The sequence below is a fragment of the Canis lupus genome, chromosome 2 (genome assembly GCF_011100685.1).
Source record: "Canis lupus familiaris isolate Mischka breed German Shepherd chromosome 2, alternate assembly UU_Cfam_GSD_1.0, whole genome shotgun sequence".
Taxonomy (NCBI): domain Eukaryota; kingdom Metazoa; phylum Chordata; class Mammalia; order Carnivora; family Canidae; genus Canis; species Canis lupus.
In genome coordinates, this window is record NC_049223.1 from 58,898,380 (window position 1) to 58,909,601 (window position 11,222).

At 48.8% G+C, this 11,222-nt stretch overlaps 1 protein-coding gene across 1 annotated transcript; it reads right to left on the bottom strand.

Annotated features, from left to right (window-relative positions):
* Positions 1–3,630: 3,630 nt before the first annotated feature.
* On the bottom strand, positions 3,631–9,180 carry MT-III (transcription initiation factor TFIID subunit 4). Its single transcript, XM_038529587.1, has 4 exons — positions 9,151–9,180; positions 4,991–5,428; positions 4,680–4,745; positions 3,631–3,870 (listed from the first exon to the last, which is right to left on the bottom strand). Exons 1-4 carry the CDS (start codon positions 9,178–9,180, stop codon positions 3,730–3,732), a joined length of 675 nt encoding a protein of 224 aa, XP_038385515.1. The 3' UTR covers positions 3,631–3,729.
* Positions 9,181–11,222: the final 2,042 nt, after the last annotated feature.

An 11,222-nucleotide genomic window follows, 5' to 3' on the forward strand; every position in this document is an offset into this window, starting at 1 on the left:
ACTGTATTCGACAGTTCAGGTTGCCATGACAAAATATCATGGGTGGTTTAAACGACAGACATCTACTTTCTTGCAGTTATGGAGGCTGGGAATCCCAGATGAGGATGAAGCTAGGGTTCATTTCCCAAGAGAGCCTTCTTCCTGGTTTGTAGGCAGCCACTGTCTTGAAAGAGAACTCTGGTGTCTCACCTGAGGACACTAATCCTATTCCTACCATATCAAGGCCCCATCCCTATGATCTTGTTCAACCTTAATTACCTCCTCACTGGCCCTTTCTCCAAATATAGTCACATAGTGGGTTCAGGCTTCAGCATATGAATTTGAGGGGGATAGTATTCAGTCCATAGTGCACATATATAGCAACTGTCTTATATTGCCATCTAGCTTTGTTTATTTTATTTTATTTTTAAAAAGATTTTATTTATTTATTCATGAGAGACACACAGAGGGAGAAAGAGAAGCAGAGATACAGGCAGAAGGAGAAGTTGGCTCCACGCAGGGAGCCCGATGCAGGACTCGATCCTGGAACTCCAGGATCACGCCCAGGGCCGAAGGCAGGTGCTAAACCGCTGAGCCACCCAGGGATCCCTGTTTATTTTATTTTTAATTGTGGTAAAATGTACAGAACATAAAAATTGACCACCTTAAACATTTTTATTTTTAAAAGTTTATTTATATTTTTAGTGATCTCTCCACCCAATGTGGGGCTTGAACTCACCACCCTGAGATCAAGAGTGACATGCTTTCAGACTGAGCCAGCCAGGCGCCCCTCTTAACCATTTTGAAGTGTACAGTTCAGTAATGTTAAGTACATTTAGATCATCATGCCACCAATCTCCAGAGTTCTTTTCATCTTGCAGAAATGAAGCTCTGTACCCTCTAAAACAACTTCCCATTCCTCCCTCCACATCCCCTGGTAAACACCATTCTACTTTCTATGTATTTGGTTACTCTAGGTGTCTCATATAATTGGAATCATACAGTTTTGTCTCTTTAAAAAAAATTTCCTCTAGTATTTTTTAAAAGTATTTTTTATTTATTTGAGGGAAAGAGCTTGAGTGGAGGGAGGAACAGAGTGACAGGGCAAGCAGACTCCAAGAACTGAGCAGGGCTCAAGGCGGTGCTTGATCTCACGACCCCTGAGATCATGACCCTGAGTCAGACACTTAACTGACTGAGCCACAAGGCAACCCAAGTGTTGCTTTTTTTTTGTGACTGGCTTACAACTTCACGTTGTAGCACAGATCAGAATTTCCTTTCAGTGGATGAATATCTCACTGTATGTATTTACCACATTTTGTTTACCCATTCATCTGTCAATGGATATCTACATTGCTTCCACCTTTTGGCTATCATGAATAATACTGCTATGAATATGGGTTTACAGATATCTCTTTGAGGCCCTGCTTTCAATACTTTTGGGTCTATACCCAAAGGTAGAATTGGTGGGTTATATGGGAATTCTATCTTTCATTTTTTGAAGAGCTGCCATACTGTTTCCATAGTGGCTGCACCATTGTACATTTCTACCAGGAGTGCACAAGGATTCCAGTTTCTCCACATCCTTGCCAACACTTGTTATTTTGGTTTTTTTGATGATGCTCATCTGCTATGGTCTGAGTGTTTGTGTTTCTTGGGGCCTTTGGAAGATGCTTGGGTCCTGAGGTGGAGCTCTCATGAATGGGACTAGTGCTCTTATAAAGGAGACCCCACAGAGCTCCCTAGTCCCTTCTGCCAAGTGAGGATGCAATGAGAAGTGTTTGACCCAGAGAGGGCCTTCACTCGGCCATGTTGGCACACTGATCTTAGACTTCTCAGGTCCAGAATTTTAAGAAATAAATTTCTGTTGTTTATGTGGTACTCAAGTCTGTAATATTTTGTTATAGTAGCTCCAACAGACAAAAACATCATCCTAATGAGTATGAGATGAGTCAGGTTTGTTTTGATACATTTTGTAACACAAGGCAAGCCAGACCCAAGAAAACAAGCATGGTGAAGTTTAAGGGCTGATCTTAGTCAGTTAGCCTGGGTTCTGACTCTATCACATTCTAGCTCTATGGAAGGTGGAAGCAGTGGGATCCTGAGATCATGACCTTGAGATCATGACCTGAACCTATTTCTTTTCTCCTTTTTTTTTCTTCTTCTTCTTTTTTGGCCTGTTATAATTTCACTGATCCTGTTCCCTCCTGCCCATAAGAGTCTTTTATTTTGTGCTGTTCCTTGGAATTCCTTTCTATCTGCCAGACTGGAGACTACTGGAGATTTGGATTATTTTTTGCTCAAATAAACACATATGTCTCAGTTTATCTTTTAACAGACCTCATGTAGATGACCCTCAGCTCTACTGCCCCATCTGTAAAATGGGCATAATAATCACACCATTCCTTTAGAGTTTAAGGATCAAGTAAGATAATGTACTTAAGGGGACTTAGCACAAGGTAATCTCGAATGTATCAGTCTTTTACATCTTATTTCAAAGAATCATCTCCACCCCAGAGTAATCAACATCGTATTTTCCCCTTCTAATTCTTTATCGTTTTGATTTTACTCCTAGGTGTTTTAAGTCATTTGAAAAATACTCTTTACATGATATGCAAAAGGATAGCCAATTGTTCCAATACTTCTCACTGACTAATATATCCTTTTGCCACTGACTTGATCATCCCTTACTCCCAGCTACACCGGGAGTGTCTGTTTTTGGACCCTCCTCTCTGTCCAGTAGATCTATTCCTGAGCTGACACTCCTTCCTAGAGTTTTAGAACAAGTAATGCTAGCAGTTAGAGCAAACCCTTTTTGTTGTTCCTTTTCAAAACGAGTTTGGCTTTTCTTGTGCTCTGTTTTTCTAAACTCAGCCTACGAGGACTTAAAGATAAATCCTGGTGGACTTTTGAAGGTACTGGACTGAAAAACTAACTTGGGGAAAGTGGATGTGTTTACAGCATTGTATCCTCTTGCTGGGAAACTTTTGTCTCCCGGAATTCTGTTTCTCCCTTCCCAGCCAACCCAGGTAGATCTGAGTGTTCTCTTTCACCAAGGACTGGATCACAATGGCAGTGGATAAAAGCTCTTATTACCCTACTTGCCCTTGAAGAAAAAGGGGCTGGAGACAAACTGCCAAATGAGATGATTTGAAAGGAGCTGAACAGTCTGTTTCGGGGAGACAGGCTATTCAGGGTAGTGACCTTGGAAACGCAGCTGACAGTTTGCCAAGACAGGCCCTGGGCCTCCTGGACTCTCTCCTCCGATGGCTCTGACAACAGGCAGCTTTGCAGGAGCAACTAGAACATTCCAGGAATCACAGGACTTTGTGACTGGGCCTGGTTTTAACTACCCCCCCGCCCCCGCCCCATCCAATCCCATTGTACAGATGAAGAATGTGAGGTTGAGAGGTGGGAGCAGAAGACAAACATATGGGTCAGGTCTCTCCTCTGTCTTCAGAATTGGGCTTGACTTAGCAGGAGGCTCAAGAGCCATCTAAAGGTGGGGGAAATGTACTCCGCCTCCAGAGCTCCATCCCAGCCCCAAATAGAACAGTGGCTGTGTCTCAGGATTTCACTCTTCAACTAGGCAGTTCCCTTAGACTCCCCCTACCTCCATCTTTCCCCTTTAAGAAGAGACCAATCCTTGGCTTATGCCATTCATAGGATTTATTGTCACTTGCCAGGGGCTGGCAGAGGAAGGGGACACACAGACAAGCCTCAGCACAGGAGAGTGCCACCCGGCACTCTTCACACCTGGTTCATAGGGAGGCGCATGTCCTCACTGGCAGCAGCTACACTTCTCGGCCTCAGCTTCTGTCCCTTCTCCGCCTTTGCACACACAATCCTTGGCGCATTTCTCACATTCTGCAGGGCAGCAGGAGCAGCAGCCTGCAGATAAAATAGGGAGCGACAAGTCTGATGGCCTCTCCCTGCATCTATCTCCATCAAAAGGGAGGGGGGAAAGGAGGGGTGCTAGGGGTCTAGTCTCTGCCCTTTTCCTAGCCTCACCCCTGGTGTGACTCAGCATCTATGGTGTATCAGCTGCATGCTGGGCTACCATGGGACAGGAGTACCCAGTAGTAGCCCACAGCCCTGTTGGTGGGTGCAGGGGAGCCCCAGGGATGGTGGGTAGTGCTGGCCCTTACGGAGAAAGCATCACAGGGTAAATGGCCTTGAAAAGGGACTTGAAGGATAAACTTGGAGGAGCAGAGATGGTACAGGTATAGGGGTTCCAAGAGATCTGTGGGAGGATCTATGGCTAGTCTTACACACCAGGGAGGAAGGAAACCTTGCTCCCAAGTCCTGCTCTCTAAGCATATTATATTGCTTTTGTGGAGACTCGGGAAGGTCAAGTTGAGGCCCTCAAAGGCCTGAGAGGGACCAAGGGACCAGAACTCCAGAGCTAGCCCCCAGCCTCGCCACTGGCTTCCGCAGGCACTCAGGTTTTGAGGTGAGAGTTTAGACCAAGCTGCCCATTAGCATCTGGGAATTTACAAAAACATCTTGCCCCAGACCTACTGGACCAATTACTGGGGGTGGGGCCTGGGGGACTGTATTTTATGGCCCCTCGGGTGGTTCTGTCCCAGTAAGAGTCAGAAGAATGTAATAGGGGACCTCTGGGTCTCTCCATCTTGGGTAGACAGATGCTGACTTCAGGGAGCAGAGGGGGCAGGGAAGGGGGGGGTCCCCACACTCACTCTTCTTGCAGGAGGTGCATTTGCATCCCTCACACTTGCAGGAGCCATCGCAGGTACAGGAACCACCTAGAGGGGGGACGCCACAGGAAGGGTTAATGTGCTAAGGCTGAGGTGCAGCCAGGCCTAAAGGAGGAGACGGGGTGCCGAATCTCAGTGCCCTCTGGGATATAGCCACGTCCACCCTTCCATGAGGTTAAGAATGGCAGATATGGAGGGTCCCTTCCCCCAAATGTCCTTGGGCGGGTCCGCAGGGTGTGGGATTCTTTGCAAGTGAGGGGCGCGCTGTGCGGCGGGCTGGGGCGGGGGCTCACCAGTAGGGCAAGGGCAGGTCTCAGGGTCCATGTCCAGAGGAGGCGCCGCTGGAGGAGGTGAATTGGCTGCTCCGGGCAACTGGATGCACTAGTGGCAGCAGGTGGCGAGGCTTTTATAGCCCCGGGCGCGGGCGCGCAGGCACAGCCGGCTCGCGCACGGCGCCCCCTCTCTCCATCTGGGCGCCCGGGCCGAGGCGGAGGCGCGCATTGCGGCAGCGGTCCCCGTCCTCGCCCCGCCGCGCCCCGCCGCACCCCGCCCCACCCTGCTGCCGCGAGCACCGCCGGCTGCGCGCGTGCTCCCCGACTCCCCTCCGGGGGCCGCCAGCCGCTGCGCGCGCAGGGGACGCCCTCCCCGCTCGGCCCTGAGCGCGCGGCCGTGCGCCCCGCGGGGGGCGCGTCCGCCGCCGCAGTCGTCCCCGCAGAAGGTGCGCGCTTCCCCTGTCGGAAAGCCGCGTTGCTTGTGTCCCAGCCTTCCCTGCCTCTGATCTCCTTTTATAGTAGGATTCTGGGGCGCCAGACTCATCCAAGTGGGGTGCCGAGCACCCTGCTGCTCTAGGACCCCATCCCCTCATCCTTCGTGAAATGGGGCAAGACTCATAACTCCAATGAAAGGGCCTTGCAAACTGGATTTGGGAGGGGCGGGCTCGGGAAGCCTAAAGGACCGGGCTGGGGTGACAGGTGGGAGTCTTGGGGGGAGGGGGTGGTACTAGATGGCTGCATCCCAGCTTCAAAGGGAAGCAGCTCTCCTTTTAACTTTTCCTTCTGTTGAGTCCCTTGTGCCTGTGGTAGGCTGAAGAAATGACCCCCGGGACACTTGGGGGGCTCAGTGGTTGAGCATCTGCCTTCCGCTCAGGTCATGATCCCGGGTCCTGGGATCGGGTCTCCCATCGGGCTCCCCGCAGGGAGCCTGCTTCTCCCTCTACCTGTGTCTCAGCCTCTTTTTCTGTGCCTCTCATGAATAAATAAATCAAGTCTTAAAAAAAAGAAAGAAATGGCCCCCAAGAGATATTCCTGTCAAATCCCAGAACCTGTAACTATTACCTTATTGGGAAAAAAAGAGTCTTTGTGGATGTCATTAAATTAAAGGTCTTGAGATGAGATCATCCTGTATTGGGCCCTAAATGCAATGACAAATGTCCTTATAGGACACACAGAGAATAGACAGAAGAGGAGGCACTGTGACCACAGAGAGAGATGGGAGTGACATAGCCCGAAGCCACCAGAAGCTGGACCCCAAACAGTTCATATCCTTCCTTTGAGCCGCACCGTCCTGGTTCAGCAAAGGAACACACCTAATCCCCAGGAAACAGAGGAGCAAAGGGAAGCCTTAGATACCTGGCTAAGGGCTATCAAAGTAGAAGAAAGAATTGCTAATAGGTGGCATTTTGGACAATCACCTGGTGACTCCCAATGGGGAGGCCTTGCTCTGCCCACTCATGGTGCAAGTGCCTTTCACATAGTTGTACTGGGTTTCACAGGGACAAGGCTTATCTAGAGACAAAGTCTTAGTTTTATTTTTTTTAAAGATCTGATGTATTTATTTAAGAGACAGAATACAACTTGGTGGTGATGGGGGGTTGGGGGGGAGACACAGTGAGAGGGACCAGCAGACTCGCTGACTGAGAAGGGACCGGGATCCTGAGACCACAAGATCATGACTTGAGCTGAAGGCAGACACATACTGAATCAACTGAGCCACTCAGGCCTTCCTGGAGACAGAGTTTTAAAAAAAGAGAATAATGGAAGGAAGGAAGGAAGGAAGGAAGGAAGGAAGGAAGGAAGGAAGGAAGGAAGGAAGGAAGGAGAAAAGAAAAAAAATTCCACAATCCCCACAATAAAATGTTAGAAAGGCAGAGGTCAGAGGGGAGCACCGCTGCCCTCCCCAAGAATGGAAGTTCCCCCATAAGCCCTCCCAAAGGGTTCTTATCACATCTTTCACCTTAGCTTCAATCTCTTTCAAGGAGACACCCCCTTGGGGACCTACATCCCTCCCTCTGCAGAGGTGATCCCTCGGCTGCCTCCCAAGGAAGGCAGGTCTGGTGAGCTTTCACACTTTGGTTTTGAGGACTGAGACTCTGGAGCAGAAACTGAGCACTGCTCCAAATGTCCCCCATGCAGAGCGAGCCTCTGCTCTAAATCAGAGCTGGACAAGCACTATCAGATGTTAGGTGGAAACCCTCCCTCCCCCAAAGATGAGTGACCCCAGGGGCCTCCAAATGGCCTCATCTGAGGGGGTGGAGCTAGCTGGTTCCTCCAGGTTTTGCAGGCAGGTCCCAGGTGTGTGGGTCTGTGAGTCTAAGCTTCAGTAGTGGTGAAAGAAGAGAAAAACAGAAGAGGAGAACCTAGAGTCTTGGGAGATGCTACGGTGTGATCTATGAAGGTATTTATTTATTTATTTATTTATTTATTTATTTATTTATTTATAAAACATTTCATTTATTTATTCATGAGACACACACACAGAGAGAGAGAGAGAGAGAGAGAGAGATACAGGCAGAGGGAGAAGCAGGCTCCATGCAGAGAGCCGATGTGGGACTCGATCCCAGGTCGCCAGAATCAGGCCCTGGACTGAAGGTGGCGCTAAACCGCTGAGCCACCTGGGCTGTCCTATGAAGGTATTTATAATGTGACGTCCACGTTGGTTCTCAACATTGGCTTCATGCGGTTTCAGGTGACGGAGCTCACCAACTCTAGCATTGCAGTTTATTTCCTGTTTGTTTTCATTTTTCCTAAGGCTACTCTGGCTCCACGTCGGGGTCTGGCATTGCCTGTAGCCCTCAAGGCCTCAGTATCTAGGACTTTCCGTGCCCAGTGAAGCGTGCATGCCAACACACTCAGCCAGAGCTATCCCCCTCTCTGCCCCTCGAGCCTCTTAGACTTCCTTGGGATTGAGGCATCAGAGAGGGGAGAGCCATCTCCCCGCACCTCTCCCTGTGATGGGTAATTTTATATGTGAACTTGACTGGGCTAAGACATGTAGAGACAGCTGTAAAATATTATTTCTAAGTGTGTCTATGAGGATGTTTCCAGAAGAGATTAGTATTTGTTTTTTTTTTTTTAAGATTTTATTTATTTATTCATGAGAGACAGAGAAAGAGAGAGAGAGGGAGAGAGAATGAGACACAGGTAGAGGGAGAAGCAGGCTCCATGCAGGGAGCCTAACGGGGGACTCGATCCCAGGACCCCCAGGATCATGCCCTGGGCTGAAGGCAGCGCTCAACCGCTGAGCCACCCAGGGATCCCCAAGAGATTAGTCTTTGAATTGGAAGAGCGAGTGAAGAAGATTGCTCTCATCAGTGTGGAGGGGCATCATCTGATCTGCTCCGGGCACCAATAGAGCAAAAAAGCAGGGAGAAGGCGAATTTGCTCTCTGCCTAAGGGGAGACACCCACCTTCTCCTGGCCTCAGACATCGGTGTTCCTGGTTCTCAGCCTTCCAGACTCAGACTGAATTATACCTCAGCTTTCCTGGTTCTCCAGCTTTCAGAGGCCAGACTGTGGGGCTTCTTAGCTTTCATAATTGTGTGAGCCCATTCCTATAATAAGAAATATATGAACATATATGTTTATACAAAAATATAGCAAGATCCATATATGTGTGGTTGTGTTCTGTACACACGCACACACACACCCCATATATACAGTGGTTCTGTTTCTTTGGAGAACCCTGACTGATGCACTTGCCACACCCAAGGGTTGCCAGGATATTTTGGGGTCTGAAAAACGCAACATCCTTCTGAAACACATTACTTGTCCCCCCATTCTTCACATGGCTGGCCCTCATCCTTCATCTCTCAGCCTCTGTGAGCTCCAAAGAACATTTCATATAGGTGTGTCCCTCCAGAGGGTCCTCCTCATGTCCACCTTTATTCCCCTCTGACTCTTCATTAATTCTCACAGCCAAAATTGTTTTGCCTATGTTCCTGCCTGTGCTACTCCTCCTCCTGGAAAATCCACAGGGCTCCTTCCTTTTCTTCTTTGCTTCTAAGTCTTTGCTCAAGTCTTGCTGCCTCCATGAAGCCCACCGTGATCACCCTACTTTAAATTGCAAACCTCACCTCAAACCACTAGGACTCCTGATCCCCAATATCTTGCTCTATCTTTTCCTTTTGTGTGTGTGTGACATTTAACACCTTCTGACAAACTAAATAATTGACTTACTTGTAAGCTCATGTGCAGTCTGTCTTCCATGCTAGAATGTAAGCACCATGAGCCTATGAGGGATCATTGTTTTGTTCACTGTGAACAACATGAACAACATGTCTGAAGTGCCTAGAACAGTGTCCCATACATGAGAGACATTCAGAACACATTTATTAAATGAATAAATAAATAAATGGCTCTCAAGTTAAGTTGGCTGGGTTCACAGTCTGTCCCTGTCATTTATTAGTGATGTGTTAAGTTACTAGCAAGCTGCTTAATATTTCTGGGCCTTAGGTCACTCAAGGGTTCCCATTTATTATTCCTTTTTTTTTTAAAGATTTTATTTATTTATTTATTTATTTATTTATTTATTTATTTATTTATTTTCATGAGAGACACACACACACAGAGGCAGAGACACAGGCAGAGGGAGAAGCAGGCTCCCTGTAGGGAGCCTGATGTGGGACTTGATCCCAGGACCCCGGGATCATGCCCTGAGCTGAAGGCAGATGCTCAACCACTGAGCCATGCAGGCATCCCCCCTTTTATTACTCCTAATTGAGAATAATAGTAATTTCTACCTCATAGGTTTGCCAGAGGCTCAAATTGGATGACACTTGCAAAGCGTTCAGAGCAAGGGCCTAGTCTTGCTGGCTTTTCCCATTGAGACTGGGGGTGTCAGGTGAGGATGCTACAGGGAGCCTGGGATCCCTATAACTCCTGCTTGATACCCGGCTCAATTGTCCACCCCAGCTCTGTGCTTCCTGAATTACAACTGCCTCCAACTGACACAGGACTCCAGGTGTCAGCTTGGATCAGCTGAGTCATGGCCATCAGTTCTCACTCTGGGCCCTGTACCCAAACCCAGTGCTTCCTGGGAGAAAGGAATTCACAGAGACTTTTTTTTTTTCCAATTGGATGGGGGTCAGGAGGCAGGACCAGGTAGGCCGAGGGATGGGGATCACTCAGGGTCCCACCAACTAATGGAGAGAAAATCCCCAGATGATCTCAGAAAAAAGCAAGGAGTCTGGCAAGCCCCAGCCCTGGCTGAAATTGGTCCAGTGCAGCACTGGACTGTTGCAATGCCCTCAAAGGGTCTCCTAATTTACTATCCTGGGGCTGAACATTGACCGAGAGTTTAGGAGCCTGGGTAAATGGTGGCATCCTGAAAGAATTTGCAAATGTGCTTATCTGCAAGTAGAGTCATTTCTTGAACAGATCTGGGGTCATAGAGAGGGTAGGGAGTCAGGGTAAGGATGGGGAAGGAGCCTCAGCCTGCCATAGAACAACTTAGCTAGAAATGTAATAATCTTCTATCTCCATGGTAACCTCCTGTTTATGGCAAATGATTCAGTTTCTCCTCTACAGTAGTGACACAAGACCTCCTTTTAAAATAAACTTAAGTATAATAATAGACCAGGTGATATGTGATTATGCCTAAAATCACGTAGGTGGTTCTAGAAGGACAGGGAAATATTGCCCTACACTGGGCTGATCCCCTGAGTGCTTGTGTCCAACTGGCTGCTGGTTCTGTCTCCCCTGCCCTCTGCATCCTTCCTAGCCAGGCGTTGGCACCTTTTGCATGGGTTCCAAAGGCCACGGGAAGTTTCTGTCCTTCTCTCTGATCACTGGTGGGACGGGAAGCCTTGGAGGAGGAGGCAGGGAAGGGCAGCCTCCGTGCTTCCAGGTTTCAGAAAGTGGCCAGTTTGACCCCAGCAACCTCACCAATACCTTGGTTCCTGGGGTTTACTCCTAGCTCTAAGGACTATAATGCAGAGTTTTCCCCCAGGGGCTCCTCAGTAGAATAGGAACAGACGTGGCCTACCATCCTCTCTAGGTGAGGGGCCTAGGGAGGGGCAGGCCTCAGGCTGAGCTGATTTGGACTTCGGTGGGTTGGAGTTCAACTACCTGCAGTTCTCGCGCGTGGTGGGGGCAGGGGCTCCATGGCTCGAGGGGAAAGGGTTATGACAAGGGAAGGGTCCCTTTTAGCTGGGGGACCAGGAGAAACCCCTCAGAGCTCCCGCCCTGCAGGAGATACTCTGGGTGTCTGCTGGGCTTCCACAGACTGGCTTTGGTGTCAGACAGACCTG

Excerpts from the sequence above, each read along its gene's own strand:
- MT-III (XM_038529587.1), bottom strand. The coding sequence starts at position 9,180 with ATGGAAGACAGACTGCACATGAGCTTACAA. Across the intron at positions 4,746-4,990 it reads GACCTGCCCTTGCCCTACTG|GTGGTTCCTGTACCTGCGAT; the intron begins GTGAGCCCCCGC and ends TCCCCCCTCTAG. Across the intron at positions 3,871-4,679 it reads ATGCACCTCCTGCAAGAAGA|GCTGCTGCTCCTGCTGCCCT; the intron begins GTGAGTGTGGGG and ends TTTTATCTGCAG.